The 18,167-nt window shown below is 43.5% G+C and overlaps 1 protein-coding gene across 3 annotated transcripts in view; it reads right to left on the bottom strand.

The window, feature by feature from the left end:
- The window catches only part of ITGA6 (integrin subunit alpha 6), a 46,908-nt gene extending 28,999 nt beyond the window's left edge, over nucleotides 1-17,909 (bottom strand). For 2 of the 3 annotated variants that reach the window (XM_064451603.1, XM_064451604.1), the window contains exon 1: nucleotides 17,646-17,908. In XM_064451603.1, the coding sequence (XP_064307673.1) occupies nucleotides 17,646-17,806 (161 nt within the window). In that variant the 5' untranslated portion in view covers nucleotides 17,807-17,908. Of the gene's footprint in view, nucleotides 1-17,645 lie in introns of all 3 variants that reach the window. The other variant, XM_064451606.1, reaches the window with a different exon arrangement.
- Nucleotides 17,910-18,167: the final 258 nt, after the last annotated feature.

The following is an 18,167-nucleotide window of genomic DNA, read 5'->3' as shown; positions in this document are numbered from 1 at the left end:
TTAAAACCAAAGAACTTCCTCTGCAAATGAAGACTGACAAAAACAAGTTCTTCATTTCTCTCCACCCATAATCACAGTATGATTTGTTTTGTCCACTGGGACTTCTCCCTGAAAGTATATGAGGGCTACAGTCACTACTTTCAATTCAGGTCTGAATGCCCAAAGTCTGGCTCCAGAATCCATATTTAGATACCAAACAATGCCCCAACTGTCAAGACTGCAAAGATTAAAACCTCAGTGACTCCAACATGCAGACATTTCACTGGTTTTCTATCCCATGGCAAGTTTGCCTTATTACTATGCAGAGAACAGAAGCTCAGCCATACAATACACTGAACATAAACACGTCTGAGATCAGTTTCTGTTGGAGCCTAAGCTTTTTATGATTTGGGTTATGATGGCTTAGTATCAAATGCTTACTATATGAGCTGAAAGTCAGACATAGACACACACACAAAATTTACTATTCTTCATGTAAATTACATCAGGTGCTTCACACTACTTGAATCCTGATTTTCCCCACTCCTCTTGTTTAAAATATATACTATAAACTTATTATTAGTTTTTCCCTGAGCCAATCAGACTGCACAGGTGTTCAAACTTTTATGAAAAGTTCCTTATGTTACATTTCTAGAGATTAAAAGAAGGGTCTATCAAGTGACAATGTTGGAAAAAAATCAGAATTTGCTTATACCCTGGCACAAAGCTACAATGCTCTTTAGCTCCAGTTATACCCCATAATTAAAATATGTGCCTTCCAATTTCAAACTAAAATTCTAATTTCAAACCAAATATATCAGTCCTGTTGCTCTATTGGTTAGAATTAGATTAATTATTGCTTTCTCTTAATTACCTCCTAGACATATGTAATAATGACTGAAGTCCCACTGCCAATTATGAGCATCTGCTGTTTCCAGGGACAGATTTACTGTCCTTACAACCCCAGATTCATGGCCAAACTGGAGACAATCCTATAGGATTAGAGCTCCAGGATTGGCAGGTAATGCCAGTTTAACTAACTGACCTCACTGAGATGCAATTTTAGCTCCGGTGGATGGTGCCCACATTGTGCGGGCACCGTGACCCCAGCTGTACCTGCATGTGTGAGGTGCAGCCACAGCGTGCAACAGGGACAGGCACAAGCCCCTCTACCAAGAGAGGGACCAGCGTATCACCATGTTCCCCTGCACAACCCTAGGGACACATCTACACCCAGCCTGCCTCACGGCAATATTACGCTACACCTGAACAAAACAGCTGAGGCAAGAAAACACTCCATTTCATCAGTTATGCCGAGCACTACTCAAGCCTCAGAAAAGGCATCAAGACATCTTACTGACCTGATCCAGAGCCAAACCACACCTCTGGATACCTGTAGGATGAAAACATACATTATAAATGCACACATTTCGAGGAAGTGAAAGGAGATGGGAACTCACTGCCCACAGTCGGGCAGGCACCAGGCCTCACTTTGTCAACTGCTGTTGACCAGTATTCAGCAAGAACATTTGGGTGAACATCAAGAAGAAAGGCTGTAACTTAATTTCATCAAAAGTAGCCCATCAGAGTTATTAAAATCCAAACCAAAACACACCAGAAGTAACTTTCAGTTTTAACAGATATTACAGACTATTAAGCAGTAAGGTCAAGATTTTAAAACCCTCCCTGCCTTCATCAGTAATTTTTGAGACATTTAGTAGGTGGCTGTGACTCCTTCTCGACTAATGAAAACTACAGTGGGAAGTGGGAGTAGTTTCTGCTCACAGCTATCTGAACTCCCTCCAATACTGCTCCTGAAACTACCACAGTCCCTTCCAAAAGGAAAGCTGCAGCTAAGATGAGAAAACCATAATAAAGGAAATCCAGAAAACCTCCAAGCTCCTGGAAGTGTTCCCTCACTCCACAGTGAAATTCTTTTCCTCATTTACAGCCTGGAACTAAGGACAACATATGATTTTCACAATATACTTCAGAGAAGAAAAATTGTCAGCAATTCATTACAGTTCTGTTTTGGAATAAACACTTACTCAAAAGAAATCAAGCCAAAGGAGGGAGAACATCTTCAACATTTTTCAAAAGCAAATCCTGTTCATCAAAGTAAGAGGCTTCCATTGAGTAAATTACATTTTGGTTTAAACAAATACAAAAAATACCATGGTCTGCACTGAGCTAGATACTCTGCTATCTCCCAAAGCTTTCTTCATTCCTTAAATTCTTCCCTTTTCTGTGGTACCTTCTACCCCAAACAAGGAATCACATCTTTGCCGTCCTTTCTTTAAAAGTAACAGGTACACATCAGTAGTGCCAGCTCTGAGCTTTAACAGACTGGAGGAGAAATCACTGAAAGTGCTTCCTGGTTAACAAACCATTAGCCATTTCCACATATAGGCAGAATAAAATAGTCAGTGGTGTAAGTAATTTCCAATTTTGCAACCTTCTTTCAGCACAAATGTCCAGTTTAAAGTTGCTGTTCTCGGATAACAATACTGCCACTGCAGACTTTGCACCTCACTGTTTTCAAAAAGACTCCACACACACAAGGGGGACAAGTCTGGAAAGTGGTGAAGCTAAATGATATGACATTTCTTCCATCCCTGCCTAGACAGACAGACTCCTGCATCCTTTTCCTCTCACGCTCCCAGTACTTGCTTGCAAAGTTTAACTGGATTGAAAGAAATCAAGAAATTAGAGTAACTACCACTAACTCATATTTAGATCAAATTTTACTACCAAATCACCAGTCACAGTCACTAGTTGTGTATCAAATGTTTAAAACCTCCAGGCAGAGACCCCCACTCTTAATGTGGACATCCAGAGCCCTCCACTGGAGATGTATTTTCAGTCCTCCACACTAGTTTGGTCTCAACAGTTTTTAAACTCAATGAAAGGGGAGAACGGGAACATCTTAACCCCCACAGTTATTTCAGCATAACTAAAGTCAATCAACGGGATAGATGCCGTGTTTGAATACTGGTGGCACCTTCTCCACTTTATGCCTGGATTTGGCTTCTAGCAACAGAAACAAGTCACAGGACAGGAGCACCACAGACTAACTAGCACAGAGAGATTGTTCCTCCATACACTTGGGCTGTTAACAGGAACGGGAACTGAACCATGGGACTGGGCCTCTCAAAAAAAAAAATAAAATATAGCCAGTAACTTGTCAGCAGGGAACTTTTTTTACAGAGATAGCCATCGCTGCCAGCCTGTTATTAACAGCCATTTTAAGTGACTGATGATTCTCCTAATCTGCTACAGTTACATTTTCCAACTACCAATGCAAAGCCATTGCCAAGTACACCATTAATCTCTCTTGCCCGGAGGCTTGGCACTTAAAGGACTGTGATCTTCGTTTTATTTGCTCAGCCTTTTTTAGGAAGCAGATTATGATAGAGGCTGGGAAAAGAAGCCAAAAGTGGTGTAAAGACTAGGGCAAGCTACTACAAAGCAAAAATGGAACTACAAAGATACCTGTTGTTCTGGAAAGGCCGCTTATTACTGACTTTCTGAAAGTCACACGGAAAAATAAACCCTTTCCCCTCATGGTCCAGAGCCCAGCCTGTATGGATTTGAAATAGATTTTGCAGATCTCAGTTTCACTGATAGAAAGCATTTTTCCTCAATAATCAGTCTGGTCTACTCCAAAATCCCATTTCAAAATACCGTTTTCCATTTCAGACACCACACACTGGCTTTAACCAGGAGATACCTCACAGTTTTTCATATTGTCAAATAGCAAGTGGAACCCACATAATACTTAGAGTTTTAATTTCTCCCTTATAAGATATACATTCCTTCAGATTTAAAAGAAAGAACACCTGCGCCAGGAACGACCTGAGCATGAAGCGATACTGTAAAACCTGTATTAGACAGTTTTATAATTAGCCTATGATAAACTTACGGAAGAAATAATGTTAAAGGGATTCAGATTTTCTAAGACAGCGGTGCCTGTTACTGCGTGAAATCCTCTTATAACAACATGAGGTTTAACTCAAGAAGTGACAAGTGCACCATTTCAAGAAACAAACCTGGGAGCTGAGGCCCTAGCACGTCCAGCCCAGTGCCAGCCCACAGCCAGTTTGTCTGCATTAGGCTCACTGAAACACGCGAGTCCCACCACAGTCAGCTGTGCACAACCCAGCTACGGCAGGCAGCGACGGTGCGCTAAGGCACAGGTCCCAACAGCAGCAGGACAAGCTAGTAAGGGCAGCTGCAACAAAGCAGGGGTGACCCAGCAGTCCCCAGCCACCTGCAAGCACCGAAAGAGTGCATTATCTGGCCCTGCTGCCCCCACACCGCAATCTCACTCTCGCAGCAACAGCTCCCATGCACCAGGGCCCTGGCCCGTCTCCTCACCCAGCGCTGCCACAGCTCCTGCAACAAAGCAGGCTGGTAAAGAAGCGGCTGCTGCCACTACTATATAAAGCAGTGAGTTAGTGCTGTGAACAGTGTTTTGTGGACATGCTCATTGTACAGGTGCACGTAAGAACTGGGCATGACAGAAGTCTGGAATTACTGTCTTCTGCTCCTGAGCTGCTGGTCATTCATGCCATAGAAAACCTCTGAATTAAGATGTAAACTTCTCTGTATTTGCAGGGCTTGTCTTTGTACCACCCCCACCCCCCCATATATGCCACCTCCTTTTGAACTTCATGAAAAATGAAAGCAGTATCACATCATCTACTAGGTACATGTTTTAGAAAAAGAACATGGAAGTAATCAAAGTATGGAAACAGTTGCTCACACTTTTCCCCCCCCCCCCCAAAAAAGCAATCTGAAAGAGCAGTGCTCCCAGTTTGAAGGCACTACTTGTTAGGGAGGTAAGAAGCAAAACAGGCACATACTGTTCATCAACATGCTGAATGCCATTTTTAAAAAACCTGCACGAGTTTTACTACAGTGCAGAACAAATATTTGGGTTGAAATGTCATTCCTCTATTTCCTTTACTGAATGAAGTACATCAGTTTCATTTATGACCATAATTAAACCACTAAAAGGCATGAAAGAAGTACAGTAAGAGGGACAGACATTTCACCTGAGAATCAATGGGCAATATAACATGCTACAGCTACCAACGCCACAGCCCCGCAGTGTTTGAAGAGTGACTGCTCCCCAAGCTAACCCAAGCCATGGTTCCTTCGCCCATACACACAATTTACGAGACACCTGCTGTTTTCTTCCTGTAAGGGGAAAAAAAACCAAGACAGGTAGAAACCTCTTGCACTAGATACGCACCACAGAAATGGTAGGATGCAACTTTGGCAGGCTCACTGTCTGAACACAGGTAGTTAATCACATTCAGCTGAAACACACCAGCCAGAGCCCCCGTGGGAAGCTCACCCACAGCAGACTAACACTGGCACTCTGAGCTAAGCTGGGCCCTCCCAGCTGCCAATATAAGCTCATGGCACCATAGAGAGGTACCCTGCAGGAGCGGGCTAAAGAGCTCTGCATGTGTAGAAAAGGCATGTACCTTCCAGATGCACAATCCCTAATACATGTTTCAGAGAAAAAGTACACAAACAAACAGCAAACAAACACTTCAACAGCAACACTAAAGCACAGGTTTCAATTTATGCCTTCAGTCTTAAGATCATCATAGCCCTGGGTTAAACACATATGACAGGATCCACAGTTTGAGTAAGGCTTTTCTTCAAGCCATGAGCTTAATCACAAAAGCAGATGTGTCACTGGTACATGTACTGACACATAGTCACCCCACTCCTTCAAATTAACTGAAAACACAGGCATTCAAATCACTTGGAGGAACATCACTCCAATAACGTATTTTCATAGGAGAACCAAGCTGTACAAATTTCCATGTAGTTGGGACACTTAAGGCACTTAAGGAGCCTTTTTTTATGTTCCGTGCAGATACTGAAACACTGACCAAATGCATAAACAGAAATAAATCATATATTCACAAGAAACTTCTCTATATACATATTTGTGTAAGAAGCAATTATATTTTATTATGACTAGGAATGTACAAACTCTGAGCATTTCAACCAGCTTGCAAAACCTAAGAACAAGATTTTTTTGTTCGCAAAATAACTTATATTTGAGACTATGCCAAGAAACCCACTGCATTCTCTTCCACTATATACTGCTCCCCCTCCACACACACACATACTTAATTTTTACATGCCTCCCCTCAAACACTTTTTTTCCATCTTTCACCACTCCCCACGTTCTCACTTGCGCAGAACCTGGAATTAATGATTCGTTTTCAAGTATTTTTAACACCCTGTGTTCCTGTAGGCTGAAAGTTGTGCAAACAGTATTGCAGCTATTACTACGACTGGATCTGACCTGACAACAAAGTATTCTTCCACTATATGCAGGAATATAGCTTGACTTAGAAGAAAGAAGAAACCTACCTCTCCAAGCAATATTCTGGGGCACACTACGTAACTATCAAACATTTCTCTAGCAGAAAAATGAGGCAAGTGGATGGAAAGTTTAAAAGGACTTGCACGATTATGCCATATTTTTAGTAGCAGCTAAAAGAATTTGTTATATAAGAAAAAATATACCAAATTTATTTTAGCATCTTTCGTCAAGAAAATAAAATTATTTTCACTTAAGATTTGCTTCACACTAAACAAACATAGATAACTAAATATGAGCAGTGATCTCTTTTCACACACCCTGCTGGACATGGCTAAGGTCTAAGAGCAGCTGATCTAACCACTACGCAGCTTCAGCAGCACCAATGACAAGGTGCAAGGCTACCCAATCCTTACAATTCCCGTACAAGAGTAACGTGAAAAGAGCTATGAGAAACGAGGGATGCAGAAAACTCAACTGCAAACAATGATAATGGGCTTGCAATCAGCAACAGCTGGTTGCGACTTTTGAGCACTTCCAGGATAAACACGCATTTCCCTCAGACCTTTAACCCACGCATGGGCTGCTGAACAACTAACCTCAGGCGTTACAGGGGTAAGTCATTCCCAGCATATTTGCAATCTTATTTTGCTGTGTTTTGAAGATAGATTTTATAGACCTACTTTGGAGGAGGGTATCAATGCCAGCTGAAGCAGGCAGAAGCTAAGCACATTTAGGTCCATTTGAAAAATCACTTTTGTCATTTTCACTGAAATAGAAACGATGCTCAGTCTCTGTAAGAAAGTCTGCCGTTCCTATGCACGCTATCGGCAAACACTGTTAGGAATGATCAGCATTGTTGCTATTTGCTGCACCTTGTTTCTCAAAGATCTCCAAACTCCTTGAAAATAGAAAACAAATGCAAAGAAGAATACAGCTGAAAAGTAACCCAGAAGTTCAACAGCTGACAGTGAAATCCCATGCAGGATTACCCTGGAGGAACCCGAGTACATGTTTATGCTGTAGACGGCACCTAAACAGGGAGCATCCTATGAACCCTTCTCGCTTCTGTTCTTAATACTGCAGACCACCTCGCTTCCACACACAGTCAAAACATCCTCACACACATTAGTACAACTGCCTAAAGGAAATCATTATTAGGAAATTACATATTTTTAGATACAGTTCTGTAAGAGGAAATGAGAAAAAGAGGCAACATTCCAAAAGAGCCAAAATTATCAGTCCACACCAGCAAATGCTTCAAAAATCACAATGCAAGAACCAGTACTTTTTACCTTTTACTATCATTTTGATACAAAATCTAATCTCAGGTACTTCACAGCAGAATATATTTGGCCTGTTCTTTAAACTAAAACAACACAGCTGCAATTCTCTTTTTCAAAGCAATAGTTAGGGAATTCCCAAAGTAGCCTTAGAACACGCGATACTCTCAATAACTTAAACCCAAGGGAAGTGCATCTTACCAAGAACACAGTACATTTGATGCTAAAGTTGTGAAGACAGCTTTATGAACCTATGGTTCAGTTCACTTATTTTTAATATGCTGAATAATTCCCTTAAAAATGAAAGTGAGGCTTTTTTTTTTTCCGTGTTCACATTTGCTTTTCTAGGCTATATTCTTCTCCCATTACTTCCTTATATCTCTCAAGCAACAATATCCAATGCTAATGCATGAATTATTCAATGTTTTCCAGACCATTTTTTGATACTTCTTTTTTCAAATATTCCTGTGCCTCTTACTGTACCTACTGTTGCTAAACACCACTATGACATATTAATCTCCTAGCTAACATTTCACAGCACAGACCACCATCTGCTTATTCGATAATACAGACTTTTGCTTACTTGTTTTTAAATAGCCATTTGCCCAATAGCCTAATCTCAGCTTGTTCTTTCCACAGAATATGTCCCTAAAACATGGCATTTTTACAGTTACGGCTAGAATGATTCATCCAGCCCTAGGCTGGTTCTGAAACACTTAAACAACAGCTGATTTTAAGCAGCAGTTCTTCTGAAATGAATGAGGTACCTCCTATGAAAACTTAGCAGACTGCAATCCTTACAAAACTGACAGTTGCTCTGGCACACGTGGAAAGGGATTTGGGAAGAGTTTAACAGAGAAGGAAAGAATGGCTCGCACTGACTGGTGAACAACTTACTGCTGTAACATGCCAGGCAACCCAATACACCAATTTGGGAAATGTTCTGGTTTATCTTGTGGAGAATCCAGACAGCAACAAATTAGATCAGTAAACCATTCTTCTCTGCTTGTTATCCCTTAAGAAAAAACATTTATGAAAAGCCAGCCTACCTGTCCTGCTTCTGCATAAGTTTTTCTTTGTTATTTATGAAATAATATTAGCACACTAGTAACATATACTACACAGAAAACTGCGCTCATCTTAGCTAAAAACACAACTGTGACTTTGTGCTCCTCTTCATTCCTATTTTGCTGTTAAATAATATCACTATAAATTATACTGAGATTTTTGAAAGAAAGAGCATATACAACTGCAGAATGCTTATTAAGGGGCAGTTAATAGTAAAGAGACTTCTCAGAAACTTAGAATTCTTTCATTAAATAAAAATACTTTATTTGTTACTACATACTACAAAGATTTTAATTTGTCTTGTACAGTTACAGATCAGATCCATCAAATAATCCAGGTGTAGACTGATGGGGTTAGCCAGTACTTCTGAAGATACAACACAGACTATTTATTATTTCCTACTACAGTACAAGACATTTTTCTACTAGATTGTAACAAAAAAAAAGGATTAATTAGGACTCTCTACACAGGTATTTTTAAGAGTAGACAATGTGGTACATACAACTCCACATCTGGATGAAGACAGATCCATACACGATGGTAGGGCTGCCTTATGGTTTCTTCTTAAAGGTATATGCCAGCTTGAATAGTCTTATTGATGACCAAGACAGCCAGCACTAGTGTGAAATTGATACAGAGATTGTATCAGAATTATTATCGGAAGACATGCTACAGCTGTGCCTCTGTGCCCAACACTACCACTGCATCTCATCTCTCTGTGCACAATTTGTTTGAAAGCTCTTTGATGCTCTCAAGACATGAAAACAGAAACCAAAGAAAAACTATGTCCTCAAATAAAAATGTTAAATTTTAAGACTCCAGCTCATAGATAATTTAATTATATAGTGCTCCCTTTAATGTTCCTGTTGCAGAAGGACTCCTGGAACATCTGTCCCAAATCCTGCTGCTTTGGAACAGAGCAACATACACAAAGCAGGCCTCATGTTGTGCAAGCTACATTCTTCAGATACTTAAATGGTTCCCTGAACAACCCTGTCTTGATCAATATTCTCTGTGTCCCTCACTTTCTGCCCTTCTGTAGCTCACATTTTAAGTCACATTTCAATGTAGGTCACATTCTAAGTCTAAAGAGCACCATGAAGCTTCTTGTGCCAGCCAGTCCCTAAGATCAGGGTAGCAATGAGCTTCAGGCAGCTGTCTGCCAGCTGAAGCTTTCAGGATACCAGCACTACAGAGAGCCTTGACTCTTTGCTCAGCTCCAGCCCACGCACTGAGAACCAGGGCGGAGCATGCACATCCCAGTCAGCACCCCAGCACCCCACCTCCCGTTGCATGAAGGGAACTGCAGAAAAAACACATGCTTCTCCAGCTTACTCCCGCCTCAGGTTTTAGACAGTAAGTGGTTCTGCTCTTCAAGCCCATCTCAGCCCATCCAACTTAGAACTACAGTTCTAAAACCAACCTATACATCAGACTAAGAGGTTATAGGATGACTTCTCCCACCCAATATTTAGAGCAAACACTATTAAGGACTACAACTCCTTTTCACAGTGGAATACCTCAAGGACAGCTTCATTGAATGCTTTAAGTCAGACCGCACACAGACATGTCTATTTTGCCCATTTGTGTGTGTCTACATCAGCTGAGTTGGAAAGACCAGCAGCTTATTCTCTTGGTTTTCAAACTGTGAGCCCTCCCTCTGCCGCTTTTCTGCCCAGCCTTCGGGCATCATTAAGCAGGGCTGTCAGGACCCACAGCCCCTGCTCAAGAACACAACAAATTGTCAAGGAGAATGTTCTTCCTTTGTCCTTAACTCATATGTTGTGCAGTTCATTAGTTTTCACTCACTTTAGTAAAGCGAAACGCCTTTCTCCTTCCTGAGATCAAGGTCTGTCCTTGCCTGCATTGTTATTTTGTTCCATTACACTATTTCAACCTTGCTAGTTTTAGAGGATGCAAGATTAAGTTTTCAATCTGTTTTCTGAGACATGTCTAATACTTTGGCCACAACAGAGCTCACTGGGCTACATATGCTATGTTCATCAGGGTTGAGTTATATCCTAATATTTAATAAGAACTACCTGGTATAAATGTCATCCTTTTAGAAAGGGATGAGTACAACACGCTTGGACCAGAGGAACTTAAAGCAATTTTGGTTAATTGAGCCATCACTTATATTTTAAAGCTCTTGGAATGGCTTGGCAGGTCTGTGTGTTACACAGAGTAACAGCTTACAGAGCACCCTTCTCTTTCCAAACACACAGCCTGAAGAGTGAGGAATTTGTGCCTCCACAAGCATCCATTCACATCTATTGAGACATTTAAAAAGAAGAAAGCATAAACCAAAATGCTTGTAAACCTATCACCACCTCTACCCTGTAAATGTCGTGCTTTAGCAACCCCACCAAAGGCATGGTACCTCTTACATTAGAAACTGATTCATTGATCAGGCTCAGCATGGGTAAAACCAAAAAGCTATGAAACCAAGGAGCTGTAGCAGGTACAAGCATCTTCCAGTAAGAGCATAACAATGTTATAAGCTGTAATTGAAGCTGATAGCCTAGGCTGTTTCTCAAAGCTGGAGTCTGCAGAGAAGGTCCATTTATCATCACTGCTGGCAAAAGGCATATGCTGCAGTCCCCTATTCAAGGAAGACTCCCACTAGCTCAGCAATGAATTTTGTTAATTCTTAGTAACACCAGCATAAAAAAAAATAACACATCTACCACAGGGTTACTTAAGATTCTTATGCGCTTACAAGTGACCATAGAAAAAAAAAATTATCTGAAAAGTACATGGCCTCGAAAAACAAGTTTTTCAAAGGGATGGAGGACTGGGATAAGAGGTTTGCTGCTTACCATGTGGGAAGGTTAGCTTTACACTATGGACATCTGTCATACCAGTTAACACTGCAGTAAAGTTGAACCTGTGAACTCACACAGCTAATGGCAAGGGACTGTACTGCAATGTATCTTTCCTGACACAGCCTTTTTAAAGCCACCTGGACTAAACGGTCCTGGTGGAAGCACATTTTTGCTGTATGACCTGTGACTTCACTAGTGCCTTGCAGGGTCTGCTCTTTTTCTAGACTGATGGAAGTGGTTACACTAGTGCAGCTTCCTAGCATGTATCAGCTCAATGCTCAGTTTCATCCTTCTTGCTTGAGTAGAGACGGAGTGCACAATACTTTCCTGTTCCTTTGAAGGGGAAAAAAAAAACACCCCAAAATAAAGACCTCCTCTTTCCACCTGAAGCACAGGAGTCATAGTGACAATTTATGTACAACCTTTTGTACACCTGACCTGTAAACCTGTCAGCTGTGCCTCTGCCACAGATAACCCACAGCAAAACTCAAACTTAGCACTGGGAAAAAGCTTGCCTTCTGCAGTTTGACTCCATCTATAGCAGTTCCACGTTCTTCCCCAATTATGCAATGTAAATTTGTCTTCTCACTTCTTTCATCCATGATATTAGCATGATGGATCTTTTTAAAAATCCTTCCATTACCTCTACAGGGAAACTCTTAAACTATTCCTCCCTCCTCCTTCCCAACCCCGTTTGATCCTGACCTTTACCACAGGACACCTATCTCAAACATAGACAAACTCCTCTACTATCACTAGTTAAGAAAGTAATCATGCTAAGCAGGTTATCCAAGAATAGCTTGCATACACAAAAAGACAGACATACTCAAGAAAAAAAAACTACTAAGTACAATGACACAGTAGGGACACAGTCTTTAAAAAAAAAAGTAAAACTAAGTCCTTTTTCTTTTTTTAACTGACAGGAGCACTAAAGATCAGCATTAGTAAAGCATTTAAATCCTGAACATGTAAATATGCACTGCCATTAATCCAGTCCACCTGAAGCCTGTTACACTACATCACCTCTGCAAACAGAAATTGTCATTTTCCACTGCAGACCAGCATAATCCAGGTCTCTTTTTGCTGGAGCAAAGTGTCTATGAGCACAAGACCTCAGCCAACACAGAAGTACTGGCTAAATGCCGCTGGGGATGCATTGCCGCAGTATAGCAATGTCAGCAGCCCTGCTGACCAAAGGCAACTTTGTTATGTATTGATACAAGAGCTCTCAGTAGAGATGTGCAGTATCAGCAAAACCTGCCACAAGTAAAAATTTCCATAAGATACTGCAGGTTTTAGGACTTTATGGCTGCTAATGGTCAGTGCAGTCTTTGCATGAAGTGCCTAACCACAGCTTTCAGCCACACAGCTTTTCAGCTGATGAGATCTCAAACACTTCTTACAACCATCTCACCCTTTTCGCCCTGAACAGTAACAAGAAGCCTACACAAATTCATAGAATCATTGAATCATTAAGGTTGGAAAAGATTTCTAGGATCATCAAGTCCCACCATCAACCCAACACTACCATGTCTCCTAAACCATGTCCCAAAGTGCCACGTCTGCACGTCTTTTAAATACCTCCAGGGATGGCGACTCCACCACCTCTCTGGGCAACCCGTTCCAATGCCTGACCACTCTTTCAGTAAAGAAATTTGTCCTAATATCCAATCTAAATCTCCCCTGATGCAGCTTGAAGATGTTTCCTCTCATTCTATCACTAGTGACCTGGGAGAAGAGACCAACACCCACCTCACTACAACCTCCTTTCAGGTAGTTGTAGAGAGCAATGAAGTCTCCCCTCAGCCTCCTCTTCTGCAGACTAAACAACCCCAGGTCCCTCAACCTCTCCTCATTAGACTTGCACTCTAGACCCTTCACCAACTTCGTTGCCCCTTCTCTGGACATGCTCCAGCAACTCCATGTCCTTCTTGTACTGAGGGGCCCAAAACTGAACACAGTATTCAAGGTGCAGCCTCACCAGTGCCAAGCACAGGGGCACAATCACTTCCCTACTCCAGCCGGCCATATTATTCCTGATACAAGCCAGGATGCCATTGGCCTTCTCAGCCACCTGGGCACACTGCTGGCTCATGTTCAGCCAGCTGTCAAACAGCACCCCCGGGTCCTTCTCCGCCAGGCAGCTCTCCAGCCACTCTTCCTCAAGCCTGTAGCGTTGCATGGGGTTGTTGTGACCAAAGTGCAGGACCTGGCACTTGGCCTTGTTAAACCTCATACTATTGACCTTGGCCCACCAACCCAGCCTGTCCAGGTCCCTCTGCAGAGCCTTCCTACCTTTGAGCAGATCAACACTCCACCCAACTTGGTGTCATCTGCAAACTTACTAAGGGTGCACTTGATCCCCTCATCCAGATCACTGAGCTCCATACCTGTACTGAAAATAATATGTATAACTTTACTTGTCAGTAATTCTGACAAGGTAGGTATTCTTCGGGCTTGTGTTCTAATTCAAGATATTTGCTTAAATCATTGTGAATTCCAACCAAAAAAGGACTGGAATGGACCTGCTAGACCTCTTACAAGGAGTGTGTACACTTATATATCATTTGTATATATATTATATATATATAAAACTACACATGTGACTACACTCACTATGTATATAGTGAGTTGCTAGTAAATATATTTATTATAATAGCAAGATATTTATAATACATAGTAGCTAGAGATATATATAGCAAGTATAGTCCCCTTTTACAGATGCTAGGTATACTTTCATTCTCCACCATAGGTTAACTACATTACTCCTATAGCTACACTGTCCCTGAGTCCCAGGCCCCTCCAAGCTACAAACTTTCTTGCAGTTTGCAGTTGAAACACGCTGCTGTTGTCCACCACCCTCTTGCAGAACCAGAACTCCCTTATTTTCGTCATATTGACAGATTAAAAACAGAACAATTTTATGCAGGGCAACAAGCTCAGCTCTCAGAGCTCCATTAGCTTTTTCTGCTACCTGATTCACTGTGCTTGATAATGAACCAGAACCGTACACAGAAATCCAAGCAGGCTGCCCTTAGTACCTCCAATGTTAATGCGTCCTTAAGCACATTAAGATTGCGTTTGGCTGTCTTTCACACCCTCATACCGTTAGCAGTCCACTTTCAGTCACTGTGATTTAATAAAGTTTTTCTCCTCTCCAGCTGACAAACTTCGCAACTTTTCTCACCTGAAGATATTCACACAGAAAAGTGAAATCCTGTTACTAGTCCATAGCCTTATACTCAGCACCATTTACAACTGAAGTCAAAGCAGTTCTTGAACAGTCACCTACCCATATTGTTGGGAATTAAGTAATTCCTCATTAGCAAACATAGTAGCTAACACTAATAAATTATAATATTGCCATTCAAAGCTAATATGTAATCCATAATATGCTCTGACTAAGAAAAAAGGTGATCAGAAGCATATGCCATGTTTAATTAAAGGCTGTCTCAGCTGTGCCTTTATTTGTCACACTTCCTGGACATTCTCCACCCTCACCTTTGCAGAGGATTTTCATAACGTTTAACATTGCACTGTCCGGTGTGAGGAAGAAGGAACCATTTTGCTTAAAAACCACACATCATTTAGTTTGTTTTACCAAGACTTGCTCCAAGCCACAGACTAACAGCCCTTGAATAGAATTCATGTTTTTCACCTTCTCTCATTTGCTTGTTTTTCCAAGGACTGACCGATCTTGCACATGTCTGTAACAAACTATTTCTGATTTTGTAAAATTGGAGGGGCAGCAGATGCTCGGGTTGGCAGGTTTTTTTGGAATGGTGGTCCCTGCCAGATGAGAACTCAAGTGTCACTTTTAATTAAGTTTCAATGATGAAATGGGGTTTGTGTACTTTGGCAACTACTCAACAGTGTTCACACTCGAACTGTAACTGAGCTTTGAAGTTAGCATCTATTTGAGAAGAAGGGGTAAAATAAATATTTCTATCTGACCAATAGATAGCTGCACATAAAACCACCTTTGCAGCAGAGATAAGACACAGACAAAAAGGTAGTTGAGAATGCACAGGTATTGCACCCCTGAGAACAAACTACTGAAATTCCTGCTATTACAGATAATGGATAGCATACAGGCATTAGACATACTTGTTTCTCAGTAGGAGACCTCAGTATGACCTCCGTTCCCACAACTTTCCACTTTCACCAAGTCTGGACACCAAGCAGACACCATTTGTTCCACCTATAGAGTCAAGCTATTTAGAAACTGCACGTGGTTTCCATGCAACAGGCCACACAAATCGTTCTCTATTAGTTCAACGTTAATCATTTTTACCTAATATAAATATCATATAAAAAATATCAAAAAATATCAATAAATATAAAAAAGTATCAAGTGAAGCCTAACATGGGAGGCTTCACTTCAAGTTTCCCCACAAAACGCCCATGTTTCACGAGACAGAAATCACACAAAGCAAGCTAAACACACTTCTGTCACTATGAAAGACAGTTACAGTTTGGCACGTTTAATGTCTTGTTCTCTTACAGCCACACACCGCTATTCTTACAGACAAAAAAACGATGCTCAGAGTGACTATAACATGCCTGTTTGCTGTAAAAGGTTTCATTCCAAGAGTACTACTATGCTACAGTTCACGAATACATTTTAAAAATGGGCAAGACATCTCATACTCAGAAGTGCACATCACCATAAAACACAGTTTCTCTAGTCTGGTTTTGTCTCAGATGGAGACCCTTGCTTCTCATGAAAGCCTGGATTCAGAAAGCCATGTCAAGGCAGAGAGCATCTGGCTCTGCTCTGTCCCCAGATATGGATTGCCTGAAGAACCGCTTACTATACATACAATACATAACTTTCATGCTAATCATCTCTGAAGCATTTCAGCCAAATATTATAGGCTAGCTTGAACACTGTGACTGGCTGTTGTGTTTCTACTGACTTCTCAGTAATTGGCTTTCTGTCTCTGCATACTCTGACGCACTCATTCCACCAGTACTGACAATACAATGGGAAACTAACAAGCTCCCGGCATTGCTTTCTTAGAACTAAAATGAGACTGATGCAAGAGTAATCCCATCAAGAATTAAGATAAAGGCCTCTGAAAAGGAGCACACAGGCTTGCATTTCATTCTTCAGGATACCATGGGTCATTTAATCTACTAGATGGAACACAGAATGTGGGCATTTGTGATTTATACTCCTTTACACAGTGTGATTTCTATGAAATCACACAGAACACAAGTGTGAGCAAAATGGACCCACAGGACTTTTGATTAACTTTACCAGCTAACTTTATGAGGGATATGATTTCTTTCCAGCTTTCTTCTCCCGTTAACTCTATACGGATTATAGGCTTGTCTTCCCTTTAATTAAAACTAAGTATCTGGGGAAAGGACGTTTATTTAAGAACTATACCTTACACAAAACACTCTCATCTAGTACCGGAGGGTAGGGTGGGGCCAGATAGGGTCACGAAGAGGCAAGGATCCTGAAGACGTACAAAGGAGCCTTACTTTGCTTTCTGAATTTCCCAAAAGAAGTTCCTAGCTTTCACCCATACGCCGCCAGCATTGATTTATATTTCTCGTTCCCCTTGCACCACCTCCCACCTGCACTCCCGAGCAGGTTCCGTCTTGAACAGCAGCCCCTGCGCTACCCGAGGCTGGGTAACCGCAGGGAGAACGAACCCGAGAACCAGGACAGGCACCCGCAGCCCCGGCGGAACAGGTCGGCACCGCCCCGGGAGCCGGCCCCAGCCCGCCCGTTCCGCCCGGGCCCCGCGGAGGCGCCGCCGCGGGGCCCGCGCAGAAGAGCCCTGCGGCGGGAAGGTTTCCCAGCGGGCGCCGTGCTCGCTTCCCCCTTCTAGCCCCGGTGGCCTGCTGGGGCCGGGAAGGGCAGGGCGGCACCTCGCTCCCCGGCGCGTCCCCGCCGCTCCGCCCGGCCGCACGCTGCCCCCCTCACGGGCCGCGGCAGGTGCCGCCCCGCTCCCGGCCCCCTTCCCGCGGGGCGCCCGCCGCCCGGCCCCGCGACCCGCCGCCGGCCTCCAGGTGGGCGCTGGCGGCCCCGGCCCGCCGCCAGCGTCAGCTTCCCGGCGGTGGCAGGGAGGAGCGCCCCCGCGGCGGCCGAGGACGGGCCAGGCGGGGCGCGGGGACACTTACAGCCGTTTCTCCTGCGGCTGCAGCTGCCGGTGCATGGCCAGGGAGAAGCCGAAGAGGCTGTCCGGCTCCCCGCGCCAGCTGATCACGTTGTCCGTGTCCAGGTTGAAGGCGCCGGCCAGCCCTGGCAGGAACGGCAGGTAGAAGAGGAGCGCGGCCGCCATCTGCTCCTGCCGGCCCCGGGAACCCGCCGCGAGCTACCGAGCGCCGCCGCTCCCCGCGCTGAGGGCGCCCGTTGTGCCCCGTCGCCTCCGCGCGCCGTGACGGAGCCCGCCCCGCCCCGCCCCGCCCTCCGCCGGCTGCCCGGCCCCCGAGCGGCGGGACGTGCCGGGGAGCCCCGCGTGCCCCCCGGGAAGGGCAGCCGGCCGCCTCCCGCGCACCCAGGCGCGGGAGTCCGCTGAGAACACCGCTGTGCCGGGGGGCGGGCCAGAGCCGCAGGTGAGGGCCGGGCCGCAGCCCGCGGGCACTGGGGCCGGGAAGGGCGGAGGCCCCCGCCCGCCAGGGGGCACGGGGGGTGGTGAGACC

This window comes from Phalacrocorax carbo, chromosome 5 (assembly GCF_963921805.1).
Source record: "Phalacrocorax carbo chromosome 5, bPhaCar2.1, whole genome shotgun sequence".
Lineage (NCBI taxonomy): Eukaryota > Metazoa > Chordata > Aves > Suliformes > Phalacrocoracidae > Phalacrocorax > Phalacrocorax carbo.
This window is presented reverse-complemented; position numbering and strand designations above follow the sequence as displayed.